At 35.9% G+C, this 17,524-nt stretch overlaps 1 protein-coding gene across 26 annotated transcripts in view; it reads right to left on the bottom strand.

The window, feature by feature from the left end:
• Nucleotides 1–17,524, bottom strand: part of MCTP1 (multiple C2 and transmembrane domain containing 1) — a 490,830-nt gene that overhangs the window by 164,563 nt on the left and 308,743 nt on the right. For all 26 annotated transcript variants that reach the window (XM_074328730.1, XM_074328722.1, XM_074328714.1 and 23 more), the window contains one exon: nucleotides 14,757–14,850. In XM_074328730.1, the coding sequence (XP_074184831.1) occupies nucleotides 14,757–14,850 (94 nt within the window). The remainder of the gene's footprint in view (nucleotides 1–14,756; nucleotides 14,851–17,524) is intronic.

Here is a 17,524-nt window from a genome sequence, read left to right as displayed (position 1 = left end):
AAAGATCATAATGTTCTTTAAAGTACAAAAACATCAGGAAACAAGTCACATCTTGAGTTAAATCTCCTAGTCAAAAGCGTAAACATTTGTAAAATATTTTACAAAAAATATTAGCAAATAAAGGTCAATTATAATACTTACAATAATTGCAACATTTACTGAATTTTTATTATAAGCCCAACATTATGTTTTATGTTCCTTTGCTTAAAATTTTATGAGAAAAGAACTTTCACTATCCCCATTGTACAGATGAGGAAACTGAGGCTGGAAGATTATATAACTCACCAGGCTATACAGGTTGTAAGTAGTGGAGCTCTATTCAAACACAGGTCTATCTGACCTTCAGAGCCCTTGCTCTATTTCTATGGTCCATGCTCCCTTCAATGACATGTATTTAAATGCAAACCACTAGGCAAGACATTTCCCAATAAGTATGTTATATTTCAGTAGTTAGAAGGCCACACAAAGGATGAACTGGTTAACATTTTGACTATAGATTCATTCATTCAACAAATATGTATTACTTACCACATATCAGGCAGTGTTTTATGTGTTGAGGAGACGTAAGTGCATAAAACAAATAAAAATCCAACCCTGAGTTCATGTAATTTGCATTGAGGAAGGAGATAGATAATGAATAAGCACATTTTATAGCATTTTAGAAGGTGGTAAGTTCTATGGAGAAAAACAGAAATGGGAAGGGCGATGAGAAGTGCTGGTATACCTGTGTGAGTTTTAAAAGGGCTGTCAGAAAAGGTCTCTTGACAAAGTGACATTTGGGCAAAGGAATGAAGGAGGCATGGGAGTGAGCCTTGGGTTACCTGGAGGAACAGATCATGGAAAGGTCAGCGAAGTGACTGTCTGATGTTTTTAGGAATATCCAGGAAGCCCGTGTGACTGGAGGAATGGATTGTGGCAAGGAGCGTGTTAGATGACATAGAGAAATACGGGGAGGGTGCAGGATGTGGCCTTCACTGTGAGTGTGAGGGGAAGCTTTTGGAGGGATCTAAGGTGATGCGGGACATGATCTGATGATTGCTATTTGGAGAATGGGTAGAGAGAGGGCAAAGGAAGAGTTAGGAGGCTATTGCAATACTCAGGTGATAGAAAGTGGTTACAATTTGGATGTATTTTGAAGGTAAAACCAACAGGAATTGAAGATGTCAATATTGAACAATCTATTACGCTTGAATTATTTGGAGATATAAAACAATTCACTGAGCTTAGCCAAGCCTGTCTTTTTCCCAAGGTCAAGAAGCATTCAACAAAATGCACAGACTGAATATCAGAAATCTGACAAGACTATTTAGGTAAAGAAAGATCAGGCAATTTTACATTTAACTTCTAAAAGTTATTTTACAGGTATCAATTATGGATGCCAAATCAGGTCATTACATACTGTGTTATTTTTGGCTAATTTAGCAAGTATCCTTCTGCCACTGCATGATTCAAGGGCAATTAAAAATTAACATCAGTTTCAACCAACATAATAGTAAACATGCAATATTGAATTCTATAAACTTACTACTAAAAAGCACACTATCGTTTATTTTAGAGACATGGCTACACACAGTTAATGTGCTTATCTGGTTTGCTAAATGATGCTTTAAATGACTGGCTTTTCAGTTCCTAAATTTTGCAGCCCTGATTATGTGCCACTTAAACAAATGAAACCAGTCACAGAAATACCAGTGATGGACCTAACCATTAATTATCTCCTTAATTATTCCTTCCTTTCATCCTTTTATCATTCCAGTTATACCCTGTGCTATGCTGCTTTGCTTGCTGATAGTATCTGAGGAGTGAGGTTGACTACAGGATGGAGTGTTGATGTCTGTAAAGTGCACGATACTCCCCAAAGCTCTAGAGAGTGATGCAGTGCTGTTCCCTGTAATGTTTTTATTCAGTTTAGTACGGCTAGAAATGCAAGGAATAAAGGCAGCATCCCAAATTGAAGTGTATTTTGTGTCTGGTCATTTTTGGCTATTTGAAGAGCTTAAATGTATGGGAACACAGATTACAGAATCTCTTGTCTCCCACGTACTCATTCCTGTCAGAAGACTAAAGCAGACCTGTGAGTACCAGCTGGCTCTTCCTTAACCTCCTCCATTTTGGCCAAAAAGTGCCTCTCCCTTTCCTTGGCAGTGCAGGAAACTGTGTATTTTGGTTTGGGTGCAAGATAGGAACAGCAGCAGCAGTGCTGGGTGAGGACGAGGACAGTGGGGTTGATTACATTAAGCACCAAGACAGCTGGAAGAGAAGCTCAGCCTTCCTTGAGAACATGGTAATTTTCCATGTTGACAATATTCTAGAAAGAAATTGGAATACCTTTTGAAGCATTAATTACTTATGGAGTGTCTGCTTTTCTCAACTCAGAATTATAAGGATGATTAAGACATAGACCAGCTCTCAAGGCACTCACAATTTAGTGGGCATGACAGACATGTAAATACACAATTATAATGCAGGGTGGTAAGCACCGTAATAAAGGTAAGTGAGAGGCTTAATAAGAGCAATGGGGAGGAAGCACATCATGCTCTCATTCTCCAACAGGAAGGGGAGAAGGAAGCACATACTTTTCCCCAATGGAGATGACCCGGGTGATCTGTGGTGATTACACATCTCTATCACCAGCAATTCTAGACGTGAAGGACAATTACATAAAAAGAAGACTAACAATTTATGATCAGGGATATTTCGCTTAAATTTACTTGTGCATCCTTTTAATAGGGTCTCTATAATGCAAACATCTAGACATGTTACATAACTACTATAAAATACTTAAAAATACTATGTGATGACTGATGAGTTTATACATAATCTAGTTCAATACTATGGACTATATTTTTCCCTATAGATTTTCATAGGGAAAAAAAAACACACCTCTCAAGGGAATTAAAATTAGAAAGAGAACCTTTTACTCTAACTTATAAAATCTGTAACAGATTTTGAAGCCTATACTCCATCACCTCAGTTCTTCTTATGGTGGAAAGTCATTCCTACAACAACAAAAACAATTGTCAGAATTGTCTCCGAGGGGCATCTTTTCTGGCAATCTTCAAAACGGCACTGAGGATTAAATGTGGTCGTGGACTGGCTAATTCTCTCTCACTCTTTAGCCCTTGATCTTTGAGGTCACAGTACTGACATATTTATAAAGAACTGTGGGAAAGTCTGCACCACCCCTGCTTGCTTGCTACCTGTTTTGTGGGCAAGTGAACGACTTCAGTTTGTGCAAAATGCTGGTTTGAGCATTAAAGTCACTCAAAAGATACTGAATGATATTCTTACTCCCAGAATAGAAAGTTAATCCTGATCCATCAGTGGTGGGCTTTGTCCAGGGTCATTTTGCTGCTGACAAGTAGCACAGTCTGCTGGATGTGATGTGTTATAAAAACGTGTGTGTGTGGTGTGGGGGGAGAACCCAGTGACCACCTCTTTGTTGCCATGTCTCTGTAAACACAGAAGGCTTTGAGTAGCATAGAAAGCAATTCATACCCATGGGGGCCTTTTATTTTGGGCCTACCTTGCACAAATTAAGCTCTCTGGTTTAATTTCCTCAGTTGCCACAGTTTGAAATGGCTATACTTTCATCTTCTTTTTTCCCCTTTGATTATAATAAAGGTTGCCATCTGTCCTTTCTACAAACTGGAATTTCAATCATAACATATAACAATGTTACAGTTGAGGGAATTCCATAGGGTCCACCAGAACAAAAGGCAACGTATGTTGGAGATATCTTCCAATCCTCCCCTTATCACTGGAGTGGGGGCTTTGAACTTAACCTTTTTTGCTGTCTGACCTAAACATATTTTAAATGTCTGATTGGTAGAATTACAATTAACTGACAGTCTTCACTGGGTTCCCACTGGATCTGATTCAGAGACTAAATAATAATAATAGGGCTTCTCTTTTCTCACCAAGTCACAAAGCAGGTTTCATCGTGATAGGAAAATTGACCTGCTAGAGTTGTGTCTCTTGGCCCACTAGATCTAATACATCTTTTTTTCATACTGAAGATTTTGTAATGCCCTCCTTAGTATGAAATAAAATAAAACTGACCCACATGATTTCAAATTTTAATATAATGTCTTAATGTTATAAAGGAGGACTAAGTAAAAAGATGTTCATAATAAAACCAGATGTTGATTTATTTAACAAATATTTATTGAGTGTCTACTATGTGCCAAGCCATATGAACAAAAATGAAAGGTCTCTGGTTTTTTCGAGTTTACTTGCAGTGGGGAAGGAAGAGAAAGAGAATAAATATTAGACAGAAATAATAAGTAGATTATATTGTATATTAGAGAGTGATACATGTTAATGGAAAACAGAACAAAATAGAATAGGATAGGAGTTTGAAGAGAGTGGGCGAGGAGCACAGTTTATAAATTTAATTAGGGTTGTTGAGGTCTGAGCAAAGAACTGAAGGAAGTGAAGGAGCAGTCAAGTGGTTATCCAGAGAAAAGCGTTTCAGGCAGAAGGAAGGGCCAGGTCAAAGCCTGGTGAGGCACAGACAGCAATGGGAAGAAGAGGCGAACATGTCAGAGTTGTAATGGGGAACACGATCATGAAGTGGCTTGGAGGCAATCCTAAGGTCTTTGGTGGTTGGTGTGTAAAATGGCAGCATTTGCAAGGCTTGAGTAAGTACACGATCTAGGCACAGATAAACATGAAACGGAATTTAAACCTATAATCAATGTCTACATTTAGTTATGTAGGAAACGGGACAGTCTTCACTATTTAAGACTGTCTAAAGCTTTGTAGGACATTTAGCATCACCCATGTCTCTGCCATCCCCAACCCTCTGCCATCAAAAGCAGTAGGGCTCCGCAGTCATGGTAGCAATTAAATTTCCCCACAAATCTCTAAAATGCCCAATGGGGCAATACTGCCCTTCCCCAGCTGAGAATCAATGCCTTACAGCAACAGTTCAGTTCTTAATCATTTGGGTCTTAGGGACTCTTAAAAGTTATTGAGGATCTCAAAAGGCTTTTGTTTATATAGATTATAGTTATCAATATTTACCATTTTAGAAATTAAAAATGAGAACATGTAAAATTATCAATTATTCATTCAAAAATAACAATAATAAATTCATGACATGCTAACATCAGAGTGATCACATATTATGTAGCCTTTGAAAAATTCCACTGTATACTCATGAGAGAATGAGAGTGAAAAAAAGCGAAGAACATGTTAGTATTATTATGAAAGTGACTTCTTAGAACCTTGAAAGGGTCTTGGGGATCCCCAGAGATTCCTGGGACACACTTCGCGTACCATGACAAAGAGCAATGGAAATAAAAATTAATGCAAATACCATGTTTCCCTGATAATAAGACCTAGCCGGATAATCAGTTCTAATGCATCTTTTGGAGCAAATAAGACTGGGTCTTATCTAACATAATATAAGACCAGGTCTTATATTAATTTTTGCTTCAAAAGATGCATTAGAGCTGATTGTCCAGCTGGGTCTTATTTTCGGGGAAACAGGGTATGAGTTTATTTCTTCTGGGATCTAGAACTAGATGCAAAAGAATATTTAAACTATTATGTATAATTACAAGCATTCTTGAGCCCTAGTATTGGACCATCTTGGTATATGCTGGGAGGCGTGAAATTTATGACAGAAGTATGGAAAATAAAATGAGACAGGTAAGAAACTGGAAAAGAAAGAAAAGGGAGACTACAGGATTTATAAAATTGAGGAGGGGCTATGAAGAAATTTTGTCTATGCTTTTAAGGGTCTAAATAAATTATGGCAAAAATGTTTAAATATATTATTTTCAATTACTATTTAATAGAAACTATATACAAGTGACTTGTTACAAGATTAGGAACATAAAAGTTGTTCGGTCTAAAATGAGTATAAAAATAAAAGTTCCTTTGTTTTTGTAAGCTCTCGTAGATACATTAGGGCCTACAGTAAATATACAGTCAGTTAGAATGTGTTTCAGATAATCTTCCCTGTAAGTAAATTAATTAGCTGAAGAGATCTTTTGCAGTAGAATGAAATTCTTTAAACTTAAAAAATTAAGTACGTACTGTATTAAGTGATTAAACCTTTTTATATTTCTAGGTAATAAAATGGAAAATTGCCATCTGTCAAGTCTTTGTCTTCAGAATGATATCTTTGTCTTTTTATTTCTCTTCGACAAAATACCTACTCATTCCGGAGTCTGTTATTCATCTTGGCACCTACTGCAGGAGCTCAGATTCTGATGCTGGGGGAGAAGCCCTTAGAGGCCAAGTTCAAAAGCTCATCTAGGGCTTGAATCTCTCTGAAACCAAGTGGTCATACAGGCTCTACTTAAACAGTTCCAGTGATGGGGAACTCACTACCTCAACAGGAATATTCTGATCTATTTGTTGGCAATTATGTCTTTTGAGAAATGTTTCTTTACATTGTGCACAAAACTATGTCTCTGTAGTTTGTATTGATTCTATGATTTGCTCATTATAATTTTTAAGTTTATATGAATCAATGGATATAAAGTGAGGGCACAGCACCTGTCACTTAGAGAGTTATCACGTTACTGTTCGTTACCCGGCCCCCTGGACTAGATAGTGTGGCTGGCTCGCTGAGCACCTAGTCTTACTACCTTCTAGCATCTCTCCCTGAACTAGAGAGGCCACAAAGGTCAGAGGGACATTTCTACACTTTCTAGCAACTGGGGTTGCAGATGTAATTTCGGTTGCACCAATCAGATATCCTTGCCTAAGATCTGACATTAGAACTCAGTTAACTGAGAGCATGTGGAGTTCATTTTGCTGCTGCAGATTGCAAGCAGGAGTAGGGTAAGCAGTTGTCACAGCGTCTTCCCAACATGCTAATGTGAACAGGCTACTTAACCTCTCCACACCTCAGTTTCCTAATTTGTAAGTGGGAATAGCAACAGTACCTAATTAGATTGTTGTGAGATTCATTGTGATAATCCTTTAACCAAGCTTGGGTAGTGTCTGACATATGATAAGGGCTCAATAAATATTAGTTGTTGTTTTTCTTCTTATTATTACTATTTTCTTTGAGCTATTCTCAGTTGACTTGATTTTAAACACCAGATAGCCCAATCACAAACATATTCTGGTTAGTTTCCCAATGTTATTAGGTTGGTGCAAAAGTAACTGCAGTTTAAAAGGTTAAAAACAATTGCAAAAACTGCAGTTACTTTTGCACCAACCTAATAGTTTGTCTTTCTGTAAAGAATAGCTTCCAAAACTGAATGCATATCCATGATGAGTCCTGAAGAGAGTATCATTCTCAACATTTCCCTATTCAATGTACAAAATTGATGTATGTGTAATTCATTATCATGGAATTGAAACTCAATTCAAACCCTAAAATCTTTTCTCTGTTTCCTACTGTTAAAGCAAGACATCACAGTTTTGTACCAAGGTAAGGCTTTGATTTATATTTTTTAATGTTCTCTTTGTTGAACTAAGCCTATTTATTTCAGTCAGAACTAAGCCTATTATACAATTTATATATATATATATATATATATATGGAGAGAGAGAGAGAGAGAGAGAGAGAGAGACATACTACATACATATGTATTTTATATACAGGCACACAATATACATATATATTTTATATACATATAGATTGGTCTCATACCAAATGACTTAACTCTTTCTCCCAGCAAGTCTGAAAGTCTGATAAGGAGGCAGTCAATTATCTCTTCAAGTCATTAGTAAATAGGCTGAACAGGTTAGACCAAGGACAGGTCTCTGTATTCCTCCACTTGGCAGCCCCATTGACATCAATCCTTTAATAGAATCACTCTCTGGGCTTGACTGTTTAGTCATTTATGCATCTAAATATATTATTATATAAACCGAATATTCCTATAGTAAGATTTTTTTCTCAGATCCTCTCTGCAGCATTTCCCAAATCCATCATTCTAGGAGATGCATTGCTTATTTACACAAGTATATCATAATGTAACAAAACAGAAGTCATAGTTTAAAGACTGTTTCTAGCATTTGAAAGCATTTCTTCAAGCACTGAGTGAAATCCTAGAGCTAGCCCTCCAAGCCAAATCAGCAATTCTCTATTGCTTTACTCAAAGGATCGTTTTGTAATCTTAGTTCCGCAGAACTCAATTAATTACTTTATAGTATTTCTTTTCCCCTCATTTCCCATTGATAGCAGGACCACCAGTTTCCCAACCCATAGTTCTTCACCTCTAGAGCATATCAAAACCAATTATTAATCTCTTTTGTCATCCCACCTATTCTTCCAGAGCAGTATCTTCGAACCATGTGACCTGCATATGAATCACACATGATTCCTGTAATTCCCTGTAAAACACTAGTTCATGCTCAGGCCTCACCAGGCTTTGTGTTAAATTATCATTTTAATCCCCCTTTTCACCAATATTTGATAACAACTGTTTGGTTTTGGAAGAATACTTTTGAATTTCTATAAATAGAATATAATTTTTAAAACATGCAATTACTGAAAGGAAGCAACTTTTATATCTATGTGAGATCTGGTGATATAAAAGAATGAAAATAAATGATTTGCTTTCTTTCCTTGTGATGCTTTTGTTTGGTCTCATTCTTAAGGAAGAGATGTATATAGTATTAAGACATTTAACATGTATGTATACAGTATTGTTTCCTAAATTAGGTATATTATAATGATAAGAATGTCAGGTGCTGACATTTTTGTTGCATTATAAATTAGATGAAATTTACTATCTGCTTAATAGTCTTCTACAAGCTTAATTATTAAAAAGCAAATAGAGATAATATTAGATTATATAATGGAAATGAAACACACTGTGCTTGGGAAATTTTCAATACATTTTGTGTAGGATTTAGGTTTTTGTTTCTAGCAATATAATTTTAAGATTTTAAGATAGTAAAAGTTAAAAAATTAAGAATGCCATAAACACATAATGTCTTTTATTTGGTAAATGATTTTACCCTTAATAATTTACAAATATTAAGGACTTACACTATATTTTATGTATTATAATACTTTCAATGGAACTGTGTAAAGTTTAAAGGATATATATTTTTTCTCATTCCAACATAGGTTTTAAATAATGATCATAAAATCTAAGCCTGCATTCATCAGATATAATCAATGTTACTGAATGTGGTGATGGCAATCGAAGGCCCAAGCTATTAAAAATTCAAAGTATTACAATGCTATCAAAGCAGCAACATAGCTGCTTTGTAGACTTACTGTATTCTGAGGGCCACTCAGGCAACAATTGCATACATCTTGCGCAATTTGCATGAACAACCTGCAAAAAGTTCATTTTTTTAAAGGACAATATTTTGTATATGTTACATATAGGTGCTGGGCATTTCTCTAACTGTACATAAAAGTTTCAAAGACCGACTCGCCTTTTTTTGTACAGCGTCCCTTTTCATTTTCTTTCTCTAAACAGACCCATAATGTTCAGGGGAAATACCAAGAATAATAAATCCAAATCTCTGTATAAAAGATATTGTCATGGCACACTCATGCTGGAAATCACAGGCACCAATAAAAATGCAGACAGCCTACTGATAATGAGGTCAGAAATACAAATAAATTTACTTTTAATGAAGACTGCAGGCACAGTAATCAAAGTGTTAAAATTCATTTCATGCATATCTCATTTGCTTCTTAGCTGATATTTACCACACAATTCTGTGAGAAAGTAGAACCCTAAGATGCTCCAGATAAATGGCTCAATTAATGGTACAGAGGTAGACCTCTTTGAGCTGAGCCAGAGCTGTGAGCTCTTTATTAAAAGCACTATTCTGTAGCCCATAACCTTGTTCCTTGACTCCTCTCTGGTTTCCAATTTAAACAAGTCCCCATGCGGCCTGCTCTAAAGGGCTTTGTCTCCCTGTCATTGTTAAGAGAGCTGAGGCATCCTGGAAGTGTGAAATCAGACCTCATGAGTTGAACGGTTCCCCAGGGAACGCAGGACTGCGCAGAAGGTCAAAGTCATGGGCCGGACCATCTAAAAGTGTCTGATCGCCGGTCTGTGACACAGCAAGTTGGGGGGGTGGGGGGGGTCTAGACGGAGAGGACTGAAATTGAACACATCTTAATTAAAGCCCACAGACAGCAAAACAAAATGTTTTCTAGGCAGCCTGTCAAATGGGGCTTAAATTTAGCTCTGCTAATGAATCTGAGCTGCTAACTGTTATTTCTTAAGATAATAAGACTCTCAGGGAGACTGATAAAAAAAAACAAAACTGTAGCGTGTCTTTTTCTGCTGTTTTGTTACTTAAATATTTTCCAACAATGACGACAGTTTTCCTAAAGAAAAACATGGGAAAAGCCTATGCAAAGAAAGGGGTTGTAAACATCTCTCTTAATAACGAGTAGTTTTCCATCCTATGGAGCTAGTGAGTCGCAAGTCTATGCAGAGCCTTGCTTCAGAAAAAGATATGCTCATTTACATGGGACTATTTCCGTGACAGATTATGTTAATTGTAAAATTCTCTCTCTTTTCCTTTTTCTCTCCCTCTCCCTCTATTGTTTCCTGAAAGAGATGGTGCATTAATTTGAGATATCAATTCACCTGGGGTGCAGAAGTTTTATATTAGTGTACCTTTTAACACAGTGAAAAGGTAGGGCATCTGTTGAAAGGGTTTCACAGTGCTACCATATCACTGTTTCTGAAACTGAGTGGCTGGTGTCCCTGGGGAGGCTGTGACCTCTTCCTCGGGACCTCAAAAAAAAAAAAAAAAAAAAAAACTCAGGGGAAAACGTAGGGGAGGGGCTGAATAGAAAAACTCTTTTACTTCTCTTAGAACTAGAAAGAACCAATAGGCCAAGTCTAAGTATTCTGCAAAGAAAGCCTCACTCAGCATAGAAAACTTTAAATGTTCTGAAGAAAGTAGAAATTAGGTCCCATCCAAGGAAAAGAATAACGAGAAGCTAGAAAACGCAAATTCCAACATGGACTGTTTCCCTCCACCAAAAATACCGTAGAAAATATTTTTTTTCCTCCCATTGGTCTTTCTCTTCTCACAATCAATCCAGTTTTAAGGAACACTTGATTTAGCGGTAGAATCTTCCCCAGTGAACGCAGGGCCAGACAGTCTCTAGATTTTACTTTGATGGCTTAGAGAGACATTAACCTTTTCACTGGTTAGTTGAAAGGTAAGTAAGTTGTACTGCACAGTATTTTTCAGTTCCCCAAACTTTTTCCCTCACGAAGAATTTAGCTGACCAACTTTGAAAACCAGAGTGCCACTTTCTCCGGCTGTGAAAGGCTGCCCACAATCTGACTGAAATTTCAACCCACTCTTGTGCCTTGCTCAATGCATGTGTATGTGTGGGAGTTATAAATTGAGGCCTTAACCACCAGAGTTAATCTCTTTTTAAAATCTGTATTAACCTTAATGATTTGAAGTGCACTGTCCAACACTGGGCTATTGAGGCTACAGAAAAAATGACCCCCAACTATCAACAGTTTATTAGGGGCTTAAGTGAAGTGACCTACTGTAGTTGTGTTCAGCTGAACAAGGCTATAGGCTTTTTGTGGAAAGGGAAAGAATTGAGGGTTTCATTAAAAAGTAATTTGTGCTTTATACTAACTCATTCAAAGAGAGTCTCAATTGCTCTTTATTCACACAGAGTTAATACAGTATCACAATGTTTCTCAATGAATGTGTTGTAACAAAAGAAAAATTTTACATTTTGAAAGGAAAAAAAATTCTTTGTAAGTGCAGTTAAGATTGATGGCTACTTAAAGGATTATAGAATCTCTTCTTCCTGTGCTCATGTTAAATGATGAAATGCTGCAATTTAAAATTATTTGCTTCAACTATGGAAGTGTAACTTTATGTTCTGATCATTAAAGTATTTTAAAAATCGAGCAAAGCTGGCCAAATATAAGTTTGTCTTGCTAGACTTGTCTATAAAAAAGTGTTCTGAAGCCAAGCAAGCATCTTATAGTAATAACTTCACTTACACCAGGTGGAAAAAATATTCTTCCCTTAGCACAGAGAGTTATCAGTGATTTAAACTCTCCCCTCTCCACCCACAATACTCCTAAATAGATGCTAATTTGAGGATTTGAAAAAAACACTGTTGACTTAATTTCCTTTTTTCAAACTACTGCTGAATATCTTGTAGAGCCTGACTGTGAGTATCCTTGAGCTGTACAACATATTTTTAAAGTATTTCTTTGAACAAGTAAGAGATAAAGTATACAAAGAGCTTATCTGTGCCCCAAATTTAATGACCAAAGTCCAAGAAGGACCAGTATATATATGTAAATATTTATCCTTTCCAGAAGTAGAGATTATTTTAAAAATTGGTAGTATATTCAGACATTGCTGACTTAAATATACGCTCATCAGTTTCTCCCACCATCACAAATGTCATAAAGACCACAAGAGGTCCAAGAGTGAACAAGGTCAAAGACTGAATTATCCTCTTGCCCCTGAATAGTTCAACATCTCTCTTGTTCAATTCAGAGAACATTAGATTATAAGGTCAGTGTAGAATGAGGAATCACTAGATTTATATCCCTAACACTGGAAGGAAAAAATGGAGAATCTGTTATTTAGTATCTTCCAAATTAAAGTTCATTTTATCAGATAAAAATTATGTCTCATTGAATCCCTAGGAAAAGGTATTGTTAGTCACATTAATTTACATATTAGGAAATTACAACCATTGGAAAGAAATATATCCGCTTCCTCCCCTAGCCCCCCAGCTCTTAAAGAACTTCCAAAGTGGCATATAACTGCCAAGGTGGTATATACACCAACTGGCTTAGTGTAGTTTGCATATTTATGAAGTTTTACAAGTAAGGACAGCTTCCCTACAAAAGAAACAAACTTTTATAATTGCATTCAATTTGGGTAATGGGCAGGTATCGGCGCTTCCGAAGTAACTAGGACTTGACTTTTTCTATATGAAATTATTATGCCCACTATAAATGCCCCGTGATAGTTCCAAACACTCAAGTGCCCTCTGAGACACTGATTGTGTTAGACTTTTCTTCCTATCTTCAGATGTTTTCAACAACACTGGGTGTTCCCCTCCCCTACAGAAAATCCTGAAGAAAAGCAAAGGTGTCTCCCAGGAGTGAGTGTCAAGACCATGAATTCCTTAATCTCCGAATCTACCTGCTGCTGGGACTCACAGGGTAGCCATAACCTTTGTAGTGCAAAAGCAATACTGTTTCCTAGGCCAATCTTGAAGTTAATGTCCAAAGTGAACAAAAAAAGAGGAACCAATCATTTATTGTTGACTGTGGTTCTAATAATAAATGCAGCAGAATAATAATAATAATAATAATAATAATGGTCGTGTCCAGATTAATTTGATTATAACCTTACCAGAAATAAAAAAGGAAATGAATAAACTTAATATTCACTGATTGTTTAGTACAAGGAGCCAAGTCAGCATATATCTAGAATGATTACAGACAACCTTCTCTCTCACTGTCTTCAGGTATGCCTATTTTGAAAGAATATTTGATAGTTATTATCTTCTTGGCTATAAATGAGTTGATAATTACCTCTTTAAAGGAACTGTAAAGTCTCAATATTTTTATTTTTAAAATAGTCACTTGATACTATGATACTAAACTTTTAAAAATATTGCCATTCTGGAGCAGCTATCTGCTGTTTTACTTTTAAGGTTTGTGATCTTTGGTTTTGATTTGATGAATTAAAGAAGGGTACCAGCAATCATGTAATGGATTTGTAAGCCCTTAGATTAGGAAAAGTATATTTCTCCCCTTCAAATAAGTCAGCTACCTTTTTAGGGTCAACTTGCTGAACATTCACAATGGTAAGCATATTTTCACAGATAATAAGTGAATACTTTCTTTCAGAAACAGTGAAATTTGCACCAAAATTGGTCAGTCCTATTTGTTGTCCATCTTAAAATGGACAATTTAAGAAGTGGTATACATATTCCCCAAATCCTATGCAATTAAACAATAAATGGTTACATATTTGCAAATTTAAAGCAATGATTTAATTCTAGAAATTGATAAAATAATAACCATTAGCCAATTAATCAGTATGTTTTAGAAACAGTAATATCCCAACCAGGAAGCTTTAACAGACAAGAGTAATTTGGGCATTTTTACAGTCTAATTCTTTGTTTAAAAAATTTAGAACAATGTGGATGCTTAGTTTAGGTCCAAAATTATCTCTGGGATGTGCTAAGAAATTTGGACAACTGGGAATTGGTCCAGAAATCCAAATACCAAGAGTTCATACCAAGTAATTGAGAATTGTGCATCTAAACTTTTCAATGTACTATGCAACAGATTTCAGACATGTTTGAATTGTTAACTGTTGAAACTCTGATATCATCTGAGAGAAGCTGGTCCCGTCTGAGAAAAGAAGATACAGCATTACTCTACAGTGCCCAAAAGACAAAACCAGAAAGAAAAATCCCCACTGTGTTGACTGAACCTTGGAGAAGACGACAATTATTCAAAATTTATTTTATTTTTCATTATTTATTTTTAACATGTTACCCTTTTAAAAAGCAGCGACAGTATAAATATCGGGTGGTTGGCAAATCCTTATAAGATCAACCCTGAAACTTTATATTTATATTATTTACTTTGATAATCCAGTCAGGTGAAAGGAAGAGTGCAATCATTAAATGGTACAGACCTTGCACGCTGTTTGATATCTACATATCTATATCGATATACCTATAGATTACATAAAGATAGATAGATGATAGATAGATAGATAGATGGAGGGAGACACACACACACACACACACACAGAGTAACTGCATCATCACTTACCTGTAACGTCAGCAGCCATTAATCCTTCTGCTCTGATTACTTTCACCTGGAGAAATCCCACATCTTTTAGGTTGTGAAATATCCGCAATGGACTCTGAAAGACCCCAACATCAGTGTTAGAAAAGAAAGGTCCTAAAGAGTCTCAAAGAGTGTGTGAGAAAACACTAAGTTTTATGGTTGATCTCAGGATGCTGTTTAAGTGACTCAAAGGATATTTGCGTTTCTTCAATATAGATTACTCTTCTACCATCATGAATGTGTACATACATACACACACACACATACACGCACTACTTATGTAGATAATTGTTGCTATGTAAGTAGGTCTTTTGAAAGAATAAAAAATACCGCAATATTTTTTCTCCATAAATAATTATCAGTAGGTGGTGAACAATAAATTATAGAATAGACTATGTCTGCTTTTCTCTTTCAATCTCCTTTACGAAAACACTCTGAAAAAGCCTTCATCTATGAGTATGATGGTTTGGAGACTCATGATTCTTAATATTGAAACAAGTTGCTGGTTATATAATATTTCAGACTTTGGGAGTAAGAAAGTTAACATTAAATTATTTTTTCCTATGATTTTCTCTTGATGGGCATTGGAAATTACATGTGTTAGATGGAGATTAAATTATTAAAAGGCTATTTGCTATCTTTAATTTAAAATACTTATGTAGTTTTATAAACCTTTCAGGTAAAAGACATAAAATCATCTAAAATAAATCAAATTGATCACTAAAAATAAACTCAAAAGTGATGAGTAATTTCTCTTTAATTTGTAATTTTATTTACCATTGCAGTATGCATAGAAGTAGAAAAATTTTGATAGAACAATCAGATCTAAAACCTATTTAATTTCATAAATTAATAATGGTAGTGTTTTACTAAATGTAGTACCAGAAGGAATTAAAAGAGGGATAACAATATAAAAGTGCAAACCTAATTAATGGGCATAAATGCTTTAAGAGTAAAATGCACCCACTGAACTTGATATACATTTGCTTATTTACAAATTGTAGCATTTTTCTTATAAGATCAGCATTTCTACTCAGTAAATCAAAGGTATTTCTTTATCATAATCTTTAAAACACTTTAAGACCAAGGAGTATGACTTGCTTTTGCATAATAAAGTTACCTATTAAAAATGTTACTAAAGAACCTCCCCATCCTGTATTAAGCAGGTGAGACTACTGAGGAACAAAAGCTTACTGCGATACTAACTTTATCAGTCCTGTATGACTAGTCATTGTTTACACTGAAGCTATGACCTTGGTATATTGAGAGGAGAAGATTCAGATATATGTGTAATCTCATAACCTAACTTTGAAAAAAAAAAAGTGTTTAGTACAAGGATTAGCTCTTAATCTTTTATCGTTTTTTTAAACACTTGTTTATCACCAAAAATCTGTTTAAATTACCCAGATGATAGGGTTCAGTAAAAAATGTACTTCTCTCTCCATTTAAATTCCTGTAAATTAAAGGTTTATCAGTGGGAACTTTAGACAGCAGTATTAGAATTCAGAGGTTTGTAGGCATGTTGTCTTCCTAATGTAGTAATGATCGGTTTGGGAAGCTTCTTATCTCAGAACTTACTGAGTGTTATACACCAGGTAAGTCTGCTATCCTAATGATGGAGAAGAGTTTTTGGGAAAAGGTTCCTGTCCTTTAATTTTTCAGGAGCAATTTAAACCAAGTTTCATTGTGACTAAAACAAATATCATCAGTCCTCAAGTCTGAGAATTGTTTCATACTGCTAACCTCACTGCACAGACCTATAGCTTCTGGGTGCTTCAGCTCCCATGTTCTGCTTCCCATTTAGAGGGGTAATTAGTGTTTGAAGGTTTCATTTTCTCAAATCAGCTGACACTCTGTAATTTATAGCGAACTTCCACTGTTTAGGCTAGTGACACATCAATTATGATAAGAATTCCAAAAAAAGCAAAAACTTAAATATAGCAATTAAAATATATTTAAGTAATTCTTGATCAAAAGGTATTCCTGCCTTGTTATTTATGGTTATTTTAGAAGGCTTCAAAACCTGGATGGCTTCTGAAGCCAAAAATTTCCATAGCAGAGGGATCTATGATTTGCTGTGAATCCTTTCAGCCCTCAATAGATGGGAAAAGATTGAAATGCTCTGGAGAGGAGTCCTCTTTATTTTTTTAATGAAAGGCTGTATAATATATTTTCTCTATGGCTGCAGCAGCTGTCAGGGAGAGCATCTCAGTTCAGCTCTATTACGGGAGAGGCAATACCCCATCCTATGGCATCGAGATGCTCTGAGGGGCCAGAGCTGATTGACAGCTTGTCACCGTGACGTCTTATTCCATCTCTGTTATGGAGAAAATTAATGTCACACCACCAGCCTTATGACTCGCTGTCATCTTAGAACCGCTCACCTTTTATCAATGCTCTAAATAACATTTCAAGCCCATCGTCTCACGGTGGACAATCCGGTCAAGGGACATTAAATCAGATGACTGTGAAATGTCATAATAAAAATGGAATGCTAACAACTTCTTCTCTAAACTAGCTCCTCTGGTTTTTAAACTGTGACAAGGGGGAGCAAGGGTTCAGCATACCCGTTCTGAAAAGGTCATACAATCGCTCTTGGTCTACTACCCATTACTAACCGCCCCCTATTGACCTTCCCTTCTTTCCTCCCCCCAAAAGAAGAAAAAGAAAGAAAAATGGAATTAGCCATCTTTTCAGAATGTGGTGATCAAATAATGGCTCACACAGTAATGTCTGTTTAATTTGTGGGG

Source organism: Rhinolophus sinicus, linkage group LG03 (genome assembly GCF_036562045.2).
Source record: "Rhinolophus sinicus isolate RSC01 linkage group LG03, ASM3656204v1, whole genome shotgun sequence".
NCBI lineage: Eukaryota > Metazoa > Chordata > Mammalia > Chiroptera > Rhinolophidae > Rhinolophus > Rhinolophus sinicus.
Note: the sequence above shows the minus strand (reverse complement) of the source record. Positions and strands in the feature narration are given on the sequence as shown.